The sequence below is a fragment of the Sturnira hondurensis genome, unplaced genomic scaffold (assembly GCF_014824575.4).
Source record: "Sturnira hondurensis isolate 20B ecotype Veracruz unplaced genomic scaffold, ASM1482457v3 Scaffold0017436, whole genome shotgun sequence".
Taxonomy (NCBI): Eukaryota; Metazoa; Chordata; class Mammalia; order Chiroptera; family Phyllostomidae; genus Sturnira; species Sturnira hondurensis.
The window spans coordinates 7,979,778-7,997,558 of record NW_028090067.1 but is presented as its reverse complement, the minus strand read 5'-3'; the positions used below and the strand labels follow the sequence as shown (position 1 = coordinate 7,997,558).

The window sequence follows — 17,781 nt, the reverse complement described above, 5'->3', positions numbered from 1 at the left end:
ACCATTCTAAATTGGAAAACTATAACACATTATACAAATGTCTTTACTAAGATATGCTAACAAAAATTACTATAAAAATGTCATAAGCATTTAGTTCATGTTGACATAAATTTATTCAGCCCTAAAAAATTTTAAATTCATCTCCTGTACTTGCACAGAAGTCACTTTATCATTTATTTAAAAAAATTTAAATCTTTTCAGCACTGAATAATCTATCATCTTCTTTGACACCAAATAAAGTAATTATATAATTTGATAACTTTCCATGAAGAGTTATTTTCTCTCTAATGTCTCTTAATTTGATTTTTATTCTCCTGGGGAAAGTTTTTTTCTTTCTTCAGGAACCTAATCTAAAGGGATTGCCCAGGCCCTGGTTGGTGTAGCTCAGTGGATTGAGCATGGGCCTGCGAACCACACGATCACGGTTCGATTCCCAGTCAGGGCACATGCCTGGGTTGCAGGCCAGTTCCCAGCAGGGGATTCACAAGAAGCAACCATACATTGATATTTCTCTCCTTCTCTCCTTCCCTTCCCCTCTAAAGATAAATAAATAAAATCTTATAAAAAAAAGGGATTGCCCAGGCAGAACAAATAGCTGGTCCTCTTATATTCTTCATCAAAAATATTTCTCTCAAAACTAGCCATATCTCCTTCAACTTTAGAATCCTTCACGTCAGTGTGTTTAAACCCTTGTACTGAGCACATTTGTGAAGGAATTAACCCTCCATTCTAGTCTGGTCTTCAATATTTATCATATCACCTTGGCATCAAGACTTAACTCATTTTACCGTAAGTTGTCTGAACTACAGAGTGGAGATATTACCCCATGAGGCCAGGAGGGCAGCACAAAGACAAAGACAAAAGGGGATCGCTACTATAAAGATGCTTAATATTTATTTAAAAACTCATACAGAAATGCAATGTCACAAAACTAAACGTAGCAAAAAAAATTGCAGTGGTTCTTTACCCAATGCAATGATCTTCAGATCCTACTCCTTCCAATGCGACATTATATAACCTCTTTGTAACAAAAGAGAAGCATCATTACCTAGAATAAGAGCTCTGATAACAGATGTTAACGACTTGGTATGTGATACCACATCACCCATCCTCAAGGCTAAATCTATAACTGAGTAAATGTACAAACTATGATAAAAGTCTCAGTGAAAACCATAAAACACAAATAAAGTAGTCGAAAAAGACTACACCTTGATTAATCAAACAGCTTAGAAGAGGGCAGGCGCTTTTGGGCCACAGCCTGCCACCAACGAGTCCCGATACCCATTTTGGAGAATAAATTACTGCACCAACACTTCCTTCCTACAACCTACATCAGAGCAAAGGGATAATATTCCGCTTTCTGAAATATTTTTGTTCTAGCATCATTAATCCAGGAATCTAAAAAACTACAATGCCTAGTGATTTTTAAAATATTATCACATATTACATATACAGCATTTATAATTCCATCACAGTTTTCCACCAGGCTTCTTCAAAGCCCCCAATGTTGTGTGGTTCCCAGTTTCACAAATTAAAACTGCATTTCACTAACCATCATTTCTGGTCTCAAAATTATTTAACCTGTATCTTTTTAAAGACATCATTATATTTTTTAAAGCTTGGCATTCAAGGTTTCTAGTTTTAGTACCCCTCCCAAAGTGTTATAAGCGTTTCTTCTTTCATGATGAATTTAAAATTTGAGTGAGACTTACTTTCTTGTATTGCATTAAGAATCTCTGAAAAGTCCACATCACTCTTTGGGCCGTCAGGTAGTATTTGCATATCCAGCTGGTAGCCTTGCAAATCCACTCCTCCTTCTAGAGAAATGAAAGATATGCATGGAGTTTGCACTGGTTATCAGAGAGCCCGGCATCAGGGTCCCAAGGAGAAGCAATGTCAAACTCTAAAATGAACAGCCAGCTGTTTGCCAGTAATCTTCCCTCACGGACAAATGGCTTTAAAAAAATGAAGAACATTACTAGCCATGTCCTCTTTATGGGACAAAAAAGAGATTTAATGTAAAAATAAGTCAATCACTTTATTGCAATACCACATCCTTTATAATATTTATTGATGACTTCCTGGGTGAAGAATGATAGCCTGCACCCAAGGATATTTAAAATTATTTTCAACTTCTACATGGCTAATAAGTGACATTCAACACAAATACTTTGTGACAGCATCTTCTTTAAAATTATAATTCAATTGCAGAGAAAATTTTAATGTCCTTGATATCACAGAAGAAAAAAAGGTATCACCTCCCCCTCACAGTTGGACTTCCCTGCTATATCATGTATTTTTCCATTATATCAGAATATTTATATTTCTTGTATCATACAATTAAGCCTCTTGTAGGTACTAGGTTTGTCTGATGTATTTTGGGTGTATTCTAAAGAAAAAGATTTTTATGCTGCTCCACACACTTATAGAACATTTAAGGAAGTCAAAGAAACCATGTTATCAAACTGTAACTTTATCATAAACAATAATCAACCTCGGAGTGCTTCCTAAAGGACCAGTCGGAACCTCTCCAGTTCAAGGAGTCGGGAAATGCTAAAAGGCGGTACTAAAATAAACAGATAGCCTGATGAATAGAAGGTGGCAGCCCTAGCTTCCAATATTTTTGTAGAAACAGTTCCTTCATAAGACTGGGAGTTACTCTTAGCCTTGAATAAAATTTCAGTTAGAGACTTAAAACTCAAGAGGAATAAGACACAGTCAGTGCCTTGCAGGGAACATTCATGCCAGGAGGGAAATAAACACAAGTAACCTAACAGAAGGCAAGCCTTAGTAGGGCAGGAACTTTAGTCTGCGTGCAATAACTCAGCACCAAGAACTCTGTCTCAGGACACAGAGTAGGGCCTCAACAAATGCCGAGTGAGTGAACAAATGAAGGAGGTTGTGCAGTAATCACAAAACAAATAAGTAAAACTAAAGGCTCAGATTCTGGAGTCAGACAGTCCAGCACTCAAATTCTCATTAGGTAACACCAAATCTCAGTAAATCTTAGTTTCCTCATCTATAAAATATGGATGATAGTAATAATCTCACAGACTAGCCAGGAGGACTAAATGAGATAATGCAGAAAAAGCTCTTAGCTGTAATGCAGTCATCACTCAGTGAGTGGAAGCCATCACTATTACCATCCATACTCATTTATTAGAGTAATGTCACTTACGTAGAAACTATTTAGCTAGTGAATAATGAGAAGAAACAAGCCATTTCTTTGGGACACCAGCATGCATTTAGTGACTATCAAGTGCTTCAGACACAGTAGTGAACTTTTTAAATGCATGCATGCAGTTGGCTCATTGCAGAGTCTGAAGTTACCTGTAAGACTAAGCTTCTCAATGGGGCCTTCCTGTTGGCCCAGAATTATAATGGGTTATTTTCTTTTTTTTCCCCCACAGTCAGCTACTTCAAAAGTTCTAATGCTTATCGACCTCTACTAAGGCTAATCACCTTTATCTGTCCAATGCCCAAAGACTTCACAATAAGGATGAAAATAAAAATGAAAACATAAGAATATTCAATACTGCTTATTGGCCAGGCTCTGCGCTACATACTTTATCATCTCATTTAGTCTTTAACTTTGAAAAGGAAGTATAATAAGAAGGTGAAATTTGCCCTAAGTCACACAGCTGCTAAGTTGTAAAGATATAATACCAACCTATGCTCTTAACTAGTCTTTAATACTGCCTCTATCCAAGCAGTCACAAACACAGGCCATTAGAAACAGGAGAATTGATTTTGACCAACAGTCCTAAGGTCAAACAGGGGTGTCCAGGGTTTTGGCCCCTCTGAGACAAACTGGAAGAACAAGAGTGGTCTTGGGTCACATATTAAATACACTGAGACATTTAATCACAAAAAAAATCTCATGATGCTTTAACTAAATTTACGATTTTGTGTTGGGCCACATCCATGGCCATCCTGAGCCACATGTGGCCTTTGGGCTGCAGGTTGGACACCTCTGGTAGTACATTAAAAGCCACTATGTAACCTAAAAAGCAAATGACTTCCTAAATAGATTAATAGAAGCCTAACTGACTTATTTACTGTTTGCTATAGTCAGTAGTTCATAAATTCCAACAGTAGTTATGACTACTAAATAACAACCAGCTTTAGTAACTTCAGTTCCACAAATTATTTTTAAGATTTTACTTATTTATCTTTAGAGGGGAAGGGAAGGAGAGAGGGAGAGAAATGTCAATGTATGGTTGCCTCTCATGTGTACCCTGCTGGGAACTGGCCTGCAACCCAGGCATGTGCCCTAACTGGGAATCAAACCGCAGTTATTTGGTTTGCAGGCCCATGCTCAATCCACTGAGCTACACCAGACAGGGCCAGTTCCACAAAATTTTAATACATGGGTTTTTTTTTTTTGCTGGAAGACAGTATAAGAGTAGAAGTTATAAGATAAGCAACATACAGAAGATGTTCAAGTCATTACAGTCTGTCTTTAAAGATTATTTAGTGATATGGGAAATGCCTAATGTATAATGAAAAAGTGAAGAAAATGGACACAAGAACCAAGTTATAGATGCGTCTCAAGTGCATTTAAAAAATGCCCTTTTATGTGACCAGGAAAAAAAAAAGACTGAAAACTCCAACTGGGTACAGAAGTTATCTCTCAGCTTTGAAATTATAAGAGCATTTTTATTTTATTCTTTGTCTTTTCTATGTTTTTTTCACAAGAAGTATAAAATATTTTTATAATTTTAAAGTAATTTAAAACTCCATATTGTGACAGTGGAGGACATTAAGTATTTAGAGTTCAGGATTCAAGACAAGAGTACCAATGTTGACCCATTAAGGAATTAATTTAAGATAGGATTTTCTAAATGAATGGCATTCTTGCAATATAAAATTCAAGTACCTTCAGCTTTCAAAATACAACGTCATCTTCATGGTAAACATTAAGATCACATTTAAAATCCCTAAAATATACGAAATTTTTCTTCCTCTGCTCTAGAAGAAACGTGAAATACACTTGCATAAAGTTAATACAAGGGTCTGGGGTCTCTGGCAGTGAGCCCTTCATTTATGTCTAACACAACAAGGCAGGAGCTGCTGCGAAACAAGGAATTTTGTGAACCTTCTCATTGGGAAGTGACCGCTGTGCCAGGACACTCGCCAGTGACACCTTCCTGGCAATGACCTTCACTTTCAGCACTCCTGCCCAATGAAAGCAGCTAAATGACTGCAATATACAAAAAGCTGTATGTCTACACTGAACTTTTGATATTTAATTATTTACTGTTAGTCTTGTAGTTTTGATGTGATTTCTAAAAAGTTGAGAATCTGAGTTCTTCCTGTAGTCATGGATATCTCTACTTGGAGTTAAAACGCAAAGCTCTGACAAACAAGACAAGGTGGCGAAGATGTCTGCTTCAAGGTGAAGAATCTTTAAAATAAAGTATAGCCCCACTTGACCTCAGTAATTGACATGCAACTAAAGTACAATCCAGAGAAAATGAAACACGTCACATTGAAGAAGGAAGCTGAAAAAGATTCCTACAGATGTGAAGAACATACGAACAATTTAAAAAAATCAAAAATGGATACAAAATTCACGTCTTCTCCACATTTGCCTATAACTTTTCTTACACTTGACTGACAGGAGCGTTTCTACTCAAATCTTAATTGTGATTCTACAATATGAATAAAATTGAAAGTCGTTTCAACAGAAAGTGACCTTGATAACAGCATTTACTTTCAATAAAAGTTCTTCAGCTGAGCAAGCAATATTTTAAAAAATTCACTTTAGATTTGTATCTAGCTTACATGGATTTTAGCTAAAAGCTTATCTACTAAAGGAACCAAAGAAACAAGCTCCAAACATGAGTTTCTCAATCAGCAAATATGTCCATGCCTCTCCCATCCCATCTGTTTGTAGAGATCCCTTTCTTCTTATAAAATATTCTAATAGAATTTACTGCAGTTACATTGGTTAATTAAAATATATAGGTTTCAAGTGTATAATTCTGTAATATATCATCTGTACATTGTATTCTGTGTTCACCACCCAAAGTCCAGTCTCCTTCCTTCACCATTTATTGCCCCTTCACTCTCTTCTACCTCCCCACCCCCTTTCTCTCTGTTAATCATCATACCATTGTATCTATGAGGTTTTTGTTTTTTGCTTAATTCCTTCACCTTTTTCACCCAGCCTCTGAACTCCCATTCCTTCTGACAGCTCAGTCTTTTCTCTGTAGCTATGAGTCTCTATTTTTTTCTTTTTCTTAATCATTTTCTACCCACTGAACCCCCATAGGTATCTATATTTTATCTTCTCTGTGGTGCATGTTTTCCATCGAGAGTATGGTAGGTAAAGTGCCTAGCAAAATAAGGAATAGACGCAGACAAGATAAGAATGCCAACTCCTCACCATCTAGCTCTCTTCCTTGTCTCCAGTACCCTCAGATAGGTAGCAACATGATCGAGACCCTTGACCAAACTGTGTCCATCTTTTTATCTCCTATGGAACCTGGAACACAGCCTTGGAAAAATATCTGTTGTTCAATTATTGCTTTTACTGCAATTTCACAGTATTGGTAATAGTAAATGGAGATATGCCAAGAAAATGTCCCAGTTTTCCTTTTCAGTCCACAATTTTAAGGCACCTTGATAAGTTATCCATAAAGATGACTATGAAAGACATACTCTAGATCATGAATTGTCTTTTTTGTAATTTTTTAAAATACTGTCAAATAATAAAAAAATCTTAATGTACCAACAGGCTTATAATGAAAATTAACAGTTGCTAAACCCACCTATTCCTCAACCCCAGTCCTATTCCCCCTGGTACAACCCCTTTTAGGAATTAGCATTGTTACTTGTTTTGGATACTTCCATGTGTGAAGTCCATTGTTTCTTGATCAATTCCATGCATTACTTATTGTTTTCTGCTATGATATAAGACAATATAACTTATATTAGTGCTACTTTGCTTTACCTTCCACCCACCCATCAAATGACTAATCTTCATTATTATATTGCCTCAGTTTAGTAAATTTTTAAAAAGTTATTTAAAAAATTCAACTTCCTATCAATTCTCGGCCTTTTGGCTAAGATCAAGTGTACCATCTGTTCTTAACAGTTTAAAAAATTCAACTTCTTGTTCAAGCAAATATAGACACTTCTTATATTTGCAAATGAACACAAAATGGTTTAAAAAGCAGATTTTGACACTACACTGACCTGGATTTCAATGCCATTTCCATATGACCCTGAGTCATTAAAAACACCTCATTTTTCTCATTTACAAAATAAAGAGGATAAAATTTTGGAGGCTCTATTAAAAATAATTAAAAATAATTTGGCTCCTAGTGTTAAATCATCATGACCCACTAAAATTGTTACATGACATATTCAATCTCTACACAGTGAGGGCCAATTCTAGGTTTAGGGATTAAATTAGACCAAAAAAATCAGTAAAAATCCTGTAATTTGGACTCGGAATAGTTATTTCTCATTTAAGCAGGAATAAAGGAAACTGTGACCAATCAAACCTTACCTTCCCCATGAAACACACGTAGGCTTAAGGGGACAAAGGGTATTTTCTGTGATTTCCCCATAACAAACGATGTTAGTCAGGGCTGAGCTTCTGCCTACGTTACATTTATCGTCTGACTTAAAAACCAGTAGTGCCTGTCCTAAAAGGTGTATGTTCAATATCGATCCTCAAATGAAGCATATTTTATAGAATAGGAAGCAGTGATATTTCAAAATTTAATATAACTATCTAAAGTAAATCCTCAAGTGTCCTATTTTTGCACTTCCTAGGCTTCAAAGACACCAATTTTAAAACTGGGAGTTTGCTTTCAATTTCCCATAAGCGAACTCAGTATTTCTATGACATTGTTAAGACACAGAATGAATGGTATTAGGAGAGGAGGGAGGTACAGACTTTCCTTGCATCCACCACTGTCCAAGATAAATCTTTTAAGAAGGAAGAAAGAAAATGAATTCCGTTCATCTGGAGGATCTGAAATGGAAAACCCTAAATTTACATGCGGGATATTCCACTGGTTCCAGAAAAACTTTCCATCTCTGCTTCTTAACTTCATTTATGGCACGTTCCAAAATGTCTTCAGTGTGCCATAAACTCGAAAGGCTCCGTAATAGTGGATGCCTCATAAGTGCCACTGGAAAAAGACACACCGATCACCCTCTTTTATATCAGTGTTCCTTAATTATAAATCGAGTGATGCAGCAAGATCATTTTTACTTACAGATGAAAGCTCAGCTTTGTGTTAGTAGGAAAAACCAGATGGGTTCACCCACACTGATCACTACAAAAGCTAAGCACCCCCTAAGCACCCCCTATTTACTAAGCTCACGTCACACATCTTTAAAAAAAAAGCACTCAAAAGAGGAAGCAATTCAAATGAGGGATGATTAGTGTTATTTCTAAACCACAGCATACGAACTGCTCTGAAATACAGCACGTTGACCTTCAAAGCAATGAGAAATAAAACAAATATTCCTGCAAATGATTGGCATTGGGCAGTTTCACGGACTCGGTTCTCGACTGGGTCCTGACTGGGGAACCATTTGGCTAACAGCAGGTGGATGTTTCCCAGGTTGAAAATGGAAATAATAACCCCACTGCTTCAGCCAGTAACGACTGCCCTTCAACAAAATTGCTTCCACGTGTCCCTGGATTGGCAAACAGTCACCTCCTAAAAGATAATGCGCCTCTGCCACTAAGAGTTCCAAAGAGGGCTTGGGAATCTGAGCCTCGGAGCTCTAAACGGCAGGAAGGATTTGTACCTCCTACACACAGGGCTCCGTGGACGGGGGTCTCCCAGTCTCCTGGATGCTGAGGTCTGTTGCTATAATGACAGGGACTCACAGAGGAAGGAAAGAGAGAAAGGATTGGGAGGTATAACAGAATAGAGACCATGGAACCTTCGGCATCATTACCCTGTTGTTTACACTCTTAACCTGCATGACAGATCTGGCTGTATAGAGGGGTTGGGCTGGATATATGAAAGAGTACATCCTTACAAGACAACAACAAGCCTCCTGAGAGCTTGCTCATCAGCCTCTCACCTCTCAGTCAGAGTATTAAGTACGGCGGAAGTTACTATTATCTGATTTCCATGGTCAAGGGTTTAGGCTGGGCTTAGGGTTTAGGCCACTAGTTATAGTTGTATGATCTTGAGTTAATAGATACTTAAATCTCTCCAAGCTTTTCGAAAATATAAAATTATTTGAAATAGCCTCAGGCAGAAGATGCAGTTTTAAATTCCACAAAACACAATATTCTTTCCAGAGGTTAATCACTTTTCTTTGTGGTTCCCTTTGCTACAGCTTTTCTTTATTCACTTTGCATGTTCAAATGGCTGTGAAAGATCCTTCAGAAAACTTTCTCTAAATGAATCTCCTAAGTACAAATATATACATATGTCCCTCGGTAAAGGGAAAAGAAAATGCAAATATTGAAGGGAAGAATCTGGTGTGTATTTTTAGACAATTCCTCCTCATATGACAGCAAGGAGTACAGAACCCAATGCCCATATTTGCCAAGGCCCAAAATAGCTTGTTTTCCTAAGCACCCCCTATTTACTAAGCTCACATCACACATCTTTTTTAAAAAAGCACTCAAAAAAGGAAGCAATTCAAATGAGGGATGATTAGTGTTATTTCTAAACCACAGCACACGAACTGCTCTGAAATACAGCACGTTGACCTTCAAAGCAACGAGAAAGAAAACAGAAGTCCCTTTAAGAAGCTCTTATCATTTTTCTTTCACATAATTTCAGAGCATGTGCAAGATCTTTTCTTGCAGCCACACCAAAAATCCACTCCACAAACAGGAAAACAAATCTGCAATTTCATCCGTTCTTCCGATCTACTCAAGAAGGGCGGCCAGATTCCTTGGGCTCAGTAAAGAAGCATCTGCCACCATTTCAAAAAAAAAAAGTCTGTTTCTAGATAAGGTGCTGAGAAAACACTAAAATTTCACACTCAACTAATTCTCATCTTCAAGAAAACAAGAACTGTCACTGTGAAAAACAAATAAGAAATTAGAGACACGGGTTTTAGTTTGGGTCCATCATTTACTAATTTTGTAGTTGGGAGCAAATAGTTTCATGTCCTGAGCTGCAGAGAAAGAGGGGCAATCCAACCGCACAGACTGCTATGGGCACTAAATGGGTTGGAGGAGAAATAGCAGCAGTGAAAGACGCTCGGGAACAACGGAGCAACAGCTGATGTAAGGTGGGAGTGACGTGATTATCACTGTTGTGAAGACTGGCCGTACATTTACTTTTGCCTTATTTTTTCCCTTAAAGAATAAGTTGAATCTTCACTCTCATCTTGGCAGAATCTGGGACAAGTCAGCCAGAAAAGACCTGTCCGTTGTCTGTCTTCCACTTTTTAAACCATTCCTTAACTGCCCCTCACCGTTTGCTCTCCCCACGGACTCTGGTACTGCTGGCTTTGTTTATTCATTTGTCATTTTTTTAGCACATGGAATTCTGTTTAATGGTAGAAATCTTACACTGTGATAGCCTCTTCAAGGTAAAATTTAAAAGCACTAGACAGAGGACTCACTTCTTCTATAGTTGTTTATTTACAAACAAAGTGAAACTACAATTTTCAGTGCTACTTTAAATAAAATTGATCCTTTTCTTCCTAGCTATTTAGTATTTTCTTTCACCCTGTGCAGAAAATTTTCTGCAGTTTGGCTAAAACATGGCGCTTCTGTATACAGTTTGCAACAGCATACAAAAAGCACTGGCTGGGTTCAGTCTGTTCCCTGATTTGAGACCGAGTCTTGACATGAAGGCCAGAAAATACCGTGTTCTGCCACATGTTGTGCAGTTTTTGCCCAAATTTTTGAGGAAAAATAAGGATGCACATTACACATGGGTATAATGATCACATACCATGGGTATAATAATGGGTATAACAATCCCATGTATAATGCGCACAGAAAACATGGGTGCGCATTATACAAGGCAAAATACAGTAATCTCTGAAACTCGTGAAAACGGGAATGAGTTTTGTTTGGAACTAGAGAAGGGTAGGATGGAAAAGCAAAAATCTAGAACAAAAAAGAATCTACGAAGTGCAGCATCGTTTAAATAGAAAGAAACAGTAACGCATTAGGGCGACTGTGTATTTTTTCAGTGGACCACTAAGGATGCCTTCTTCAGTATAGTCTTCTTATGCTAAAGCCTGAACTCTTACAGGGCTTTTCACTTAAATTTCCCAAGGCTCTGTTATACTAACTTGCTAGGAATGTTGCTGTCAAGTTGTCTGAAGAAGAAGGTCACGGCATAACGAATGACAAAATCAAACCACCGGAGTTGGAATTCTGCTCTGCCATTTATTGACTACACGTCCTTGGGCAAATTACTTTAACTTTTCTGCGCCTCAGTTCCCCCAACCATAAAAAAGGACATGAGAATATCATAGGAATTGAGATAATGAATGCAAATAACTCAACAGTGCTTGAGATTGGAAATACTGGAAAATGCTTAATAAACTGTAGCTTTTATTTTATTAAAATAAAATTTTATTATTATTGAACATTTAATTCTTCTGTATACAGACAGCACTACAGATATTCTAGCTCACTGGCAACAACAACATCTTAAAGTTTCTCTCCTGTGACTTCACCTTGGCCCAGCATGTAAATGCCAGAGCCATATAAGCAAAAAATAACCATGCATAAAGAGGGAAAGGGCTGCTTACGTTTTAAAAGAGAGATAAAAGAAGGTTAAAATTTCTTGGGGAAATGATCAAACGTATCAACAAAACACCGTTTTACAAGCTCTACAGGAGAATAAAGGACATATTCCATGACTGCTGACATTTCTCTAGGACTGTAAGATGGGCCACACAGATAAAGGAATAGCAAGAGAAGAAATATTTTAGATTTCAGAGGACTTCTAATTCTATTTTATATTGTGTAATCACTAAAGTGGGATAATTTGATCCATACCCACTATGCTTTACAGTTGCCAATTCAAAAAATTTCAATGAATGCTTCAGTTTACTCTGCTCTTGACCCTTACAGTCCCAAGCCTGTGCTCTTAATGCTCTTGTTATTAGCCTATAAAAGGGAATAGAAAATAATATTCACTGATGATGAGTGGCCAAAAGATAAAGTCAAGTGAAATCAATATGCAAGAGAAACATCTGACACAAGCAGAAGGAAAGAGAAAGCTTATGAATACAGGAAGAGGGTGGACGGCCCAGGGCCAGTGTATCCCTGGTGTGAGTCCTAAGGTGTGAGTGAGTCCTCTTACTGGTACCTGGCACAGGCTAACTGGGAAACTGGTCCAACGGGGCAGCAACTAAGCCAGAAACTATTCCAAACGTACGTACTTTCAGGCTTCAGAGTTTTGCCTGTGATGATGGTGACAGCAAAAATGATCGCTGCCATTTATTACTGAGCACCCACTATGTGACAAGGATCATATTAAGCACTTCACATGAATTAATTGTGCTTAATTGCCATAACAATGCTGTAGAGGGTTGGCAGATATTAAATATAAAAATGAAGGGTTACCAGTTAAAATTTGAATTTCGAATAAGTTTTTTCCTTATAGGTGTGCCCCCTGTAATATTTGGTGCATGCTCTCATCACAAGGTAATCACAGCTTGTCTGGAACTTAGCTGTAAAATCTATATTTCACCTGGCAAACCTAATGTTGTGAGACAGGTATTAATACCCTCCCTTTCACTGATGAACAAAAGGAGGACATCGAGATTCAGAGAAATTAGGCCATTTGGGCACGTCCGAATAGCTATATTATGTAGCATATCTGGGTTTCAAATACCTAACAACAAGGCTTTTCATTCATAACCAGTGTAATATACTATCTCTATTACTATGCTCTTTCCTGTATCAAAGTGGCCATGCCCCAGCCTCCTGTTCAAACCCTGGTTTACCTTCAAAGTCCAATCTTTAAACCACATGCCTTTTGAAGCCTTCTTAAATTTTCCACAGTAAGAATGTTCCCATAACTTTCTCTAAATCTCCATTCCAGCCCTTAATGCAGTTTGACTGCTATTGCAGCAGGTGGACTGTCCCTGCAGTGGACATTTTTCCTAGTGTATTTCCCTTTTCTAACATGGCCTCTATTTCCTTTTGGGCAAGTGTCTTCCCCCTACCGTGTGCAGCCTGAGAGGGAGGGGAAATCAAGGGGTCCTTCCCTCCTATTATAAAAGCTGACAGAGAGGTCTCCTTCTGTCCTTTCTCTCATCGCCCTCTACTCAACCAAGGGAAAGGTGTACAGCCAGTAGGATGTCTCTCTGAGGTCTTCCAAAATAATAATGCAAAACTCAAAAAAGCTAAGGGTCCATTTCTTCCAGATAGTTAAATAGTTCTTTTCTGGGTTTCTGTTGTTTTTTTTCCCCAAGGCTAATCCTCCAGGCTTTCCTTTCATATCTCAGATTTAAATTCCTTCCTTGCTTGGATTAAAGAATTGGCTTCAGCTATTTATAACCAAAGAACACTGACTGACCATGTTTTTGGACATGACTGTGAGCTCCCCAAGGACTATGTGTAATAAAGTTCTATACCATTTCAGCCCCAAAGAAGTATCTTCCAAATAAATACTTGTTAGTAGATGGTAGACACTCAGAAAAATCTGTAAACTCAAAGGGAAATGAGCTAAAATTACGTAGGGCGGATGGCACAGAGAGCTAGAAGACTGTCTTGTTCTTTCTTTTTGTACTTAACAACCTGTGGGGGAGCTCTCAGAAAGCACTTTGGGAATTGGGATTATTAACTTTGTAAAAGGTAGATGGATGACTTCACAGGCCTCAATATGACAAAAATGTCCATGCTGCTCTAAGATCTGTGACTCACTACAAATAAGAAACTCAGTTTGAGAGCTCTTCCGTAATCTCTCAAGAGAACTATGATGCATCAGCGTAAGCACACTGAAAGTAGAGGGTGAAACTGAAGTCTCATCTACCTTGCAGAATAATGTGAGTTTTAAATATATATTCTTTCCCATTTTAATCAGTGTTATTGATTCACGCTTTCAATTCTTATTCAATTAAGAACAAAGCACATTAAATACATCCTCTTATTGATGTATAAATGCATGCAGCTCATTCCATGTGTCAAAAGTAAAAAAAAAGGTGATAAAACACTGAGACAGTTATAAAAATGACAACCCAGCCTCACAATGGTGTTTAACTATCCAAGCTAGAACAGCAAGCCAACATGATACATAAAAGTACACATATGAAAACATGCAGCGTGTATACCCACCGCAGTACTGGGCTTCTACTAGTTGATATTTTAAAAACACAGTAGGGCTTTTCTACTCTCTAAACAGGGCTGACATAATGCAAAGTAAGGCAAGTTATACCATCACTGGTGGCAATATCACTAATTCATAAGCCAAAAATCTTATAAATACATAAAAGAAGAAGGAAATTAGATCAGTGACCATTCTCACAGTATGTTTAGTGAAAGCTGGAATGAAATTTCCACTGCACAAAAGAGTAAGCTACACAATTTGAGGAGGAAAAAACAAAGCTAGAAACGACAGCCTACATTCAGTGGTAGAAACCCTAAAGTCACACCCAGTATAAACTGATTGAAAGCAAGAACACTGCAAACAGCATGATGGGTACAAGGCAGGACACCTTGGCTTAACCAATACTCCAGCACCATGGCTACTGTGATGACTGTGGCGGGGGCTATTTAGAGGCGCATCCAGCTCTCCCCCACAGATGAGAGCCCCTTCACCTGAAGCCCCTTAACGGCTCTCGGAAGAAATCACTGGATGACAGAGGACAGTCCCTGCCCATCCCCCTGCTATCCCAACAGAACCCCCTACAGGCCATTTCTATGAAAAGAAAGCAGTTCTTTTGCACTGGGAGTGGGTTTTGAAGGGGTTTATTCCCCTGTGTCTTGCCTCTGTTTCTGAAATCAGGTAAAGAAGTGGTGCAGGTTTAACTAAGAACTTACAAAAAGTGTGTGGAGGCTTTATACACAGCAAAGACTTGGAACCCGCTCGTCTCCAAGGTGAGTCCCTGGGACTGGTGAAGGAGCACGTGACGTAGAATTAGCAGATCCGAAGCAAAAACAAATATACTTAAAAGAAGACAAGTACACTTTTCTTTGTCCTTAAAGGAACTGCACTTGCAGCCAAGCGTGCACAAACAAGGCCCATGGTACAAACACAGCTGTGCCCAGGCCAGCCAGGTTTTAAGCCTGGTCCCTGCTGTAATGGATCCAGTGAGGATGCCAGTCCTCCCCATCTTGCTCTAACTAGAAAGGAGAAAGATCGACATACACGTACATAGAGAGAAGGAGAGCACAAATGCACAGCATTTGGGTACATCATCTGTAATGTTTTAAAGCACAGCTCTTTATCTTTTAAGTGTCACTGGATTCTAAACAGTGAAATGTAAATGTACCATCTTGACAGAAAAACACTAAATTATAAAGCCACATGCTTCCATTATTTAAAAAAATAAAGTAGAAGCCAGTGTGGAAAAAAATATCACACCTTGAAAGAAAAACTTCACAGTGGTATTGTACCTGGGAGCATCATTTGCTCTGTTTTGGGTTTTGCTTTCCAAGTCACAAGTGTAAAACACCCTTTAAAGACAAACGGAGCTAAGCTGCTACCTTAATGATTTCGGAGAGGAGGGTGGGTGCTTAAGTGAGTGAATTGCCAGTGCTTAAATTATGACATATAGGCTCATCCCCTACTAGAACGAGTCACAGAGATATTCATAAACAGAAACAGCAGCACAAAACTGCTTTGTGCACCAGTTTAAAAAACTAAGACTTCAGGTCTGTGCAATGAAAACCTGACATCAAATAAAGGGTTAGATTTCCTATGACATACACAAGCTGATCTTAAAAAACAAAACATAGGCAGTTTACCTCACAAGAGGAAGCATGGTAAATAAACAATCAGATGACTGGCTAAAATGCTACCAAAGTATTGCAAAAGCATACCAAAATGGCCCTTTGTATTCAATACATTATTTGTTAAATACAATACAGATCCATTGTTGTTTGTGTTTTGTGTCTGTAAGTGTGTATGGGTGGGTGTGTTGGGTGTGGTTTTCTTTTTTTCTTTTTGGTTGATTGACAACCTTTCCACTGAGTTCAGAATGAGGAGGCTTTAAGCAACTAAAAAGACCTTAAATGTTGTGCCTTTTAAAAAATGATTACAAATAAAGTTATCTAAGGTCAATTTCTAACCTCATTACTGTTTACAAATACTGCCTCCCCCCCAAATGATGTAATAAACTAAGTAAAATAGGTTTATGTTTGACAATATCACATGCTCTAAGATTTAGGATTTGGGGCTTAAAAAATTATGCTATCATAATATATGCTAGCATAATGGGAGTAGCATATATGCTAATGTATACACACATACAGATTTTTAATTCTTAAATTTGTTACTACTGCAAAGATTTAAGAAATTTAGTACATCCAACTTACCACTGAAATGGCGGTTTTAAAGTAAAAAACGCAAGGATCTTTCTGGCAACTATAATAGTCAAGGAAAAGCCAGCAGTCAGTGACTGCGGGGAGTGAATTGCTGAGATAGTTATCGCCACTCATTCCCAGTGAATGTCAGTGCTATTCTTATCTTACACCTGGGACTCTGGAAGATTTCGGAGTTTCTCTCTGAGACTTGCTCCTCTAACCAGATCTTAATGTTTTCTTCCCTCCCCAGTGTTTTTATTATTATTATTATTATTATTATTATTATTATTATTGCTGCTTTCAGAGAGAGGGGGAGGGGGAGGGGGAGAGGGGGAGAAACATTTGATGTAAGAGAGAAACATTGACAGGTTGCCTCTAGTACGTGCCCAGACCCAGGAAGAGAATCTGAGGCCCTTCAGTCTATGGACCGTGCTCCAACCTACTGAGACGCACCGGTCGGGGCATTTCCTCCCCAGTCTGGCCCGTCAGGCTGTAGACACAAAATTGTTCAACTGTTTGGATGGGGAATGCAGGCAAGCTGGAGGAAGAAGGGGCTGAGCGGTCTCCAGAAACTATTAATTTAATAGGTCACTTCCAGCTCAATTTCTTGTAATAATAAATATAACCTACAAGCTTAATGTCCAGAGTTTTGTGTATGTCACATAACTTTTTCAGTTTTTTTTTATTTCAGCCTAAATATTCTGCCTGTAGAATTGAATTAGAATAAATAAACACACAAAAAAGGAGACTGCAAAGTCTAATAGGTCACAAAATGATGCCATGTTAAGTCAGGGCACACTGAAAATGAGAAAATAGATAAAATACATTAACATGGAACATACTGAAAGTGACCAGAGGGGGACAGTGGTAGAACTAAGGGGATGGGACTAGACAAAGAACATGCATGAATGACCCATGGACACGGACAATGGTGTGGGAATTGACTGGGAGTGGGGGGGGGGAATAGATGGAGGAGGGCAAAGGGGTAAAAATTGGACCTGTAATAGAATAAACATTTTAAATGACTAAATGAACAAAAAAGGTAAAAAGAAAAGCAGCAGCTAGAGTGAATGGCAAATACAAATAAAGGGTATACACCCATATCCTAAAGCTCTGGAATGCATCCCAGTGTTTAAAAAAAAGAAAGAAAAGGCCCTGGCTGGTGTAGCTCAGTGAATTAAGCGCGGGCCTGCGAACCAGACGATCGCGGTTTGATTCCCAGTCAGGGCACATGCCTGGGTTGCAGGCCGGTTCTTTGCAGGATAACTACCAGCAGGGGATGCACAAAAGGCAACCATACACTGATGTTTCTCTCCCTCTCTCCTTCCCCTCTAAAGATAAAT

The 17,781-nt window shown here is 38.3% G+C and overlaps 1 protein-coding gene and 1 pseudogene across 5 annotated transcripts in view; one reads left to right on the top strand and one right to left on the bottom strand.

Annotated features, from left to right (window-relative positions):
• ANO4 (anoctamin 4) overlaps positions 1-17,781 on the bottom strand; it is a 347,220-nt gene that overhangs the window by 166,487 nt on the left and 162,952 nt on the right. For 4 of the 5 annotated variants that reach the window (XM_037068229.1, XM_037068231.1, XM_037068232.1 and 1 more), the window contains exon 5: positions 1,713-1,817. The exons of the other annotated variant lie outside the window; for it this stretch is intronic. In XM_037068229.1, the coding sequence (XP_036924124.1) occupies positions 1,713-1,817 (105 nt within the window). The remainder of the gene's footprint in view (positions 1-1,712; positions 1,818-17,781) is intronic. 5 annotated transcript variants of the gene reach the window in all.
• On the top strand, positions 7,051-7,167 carry LOC119002564 (uncharacterized; annotated as a pseudogene).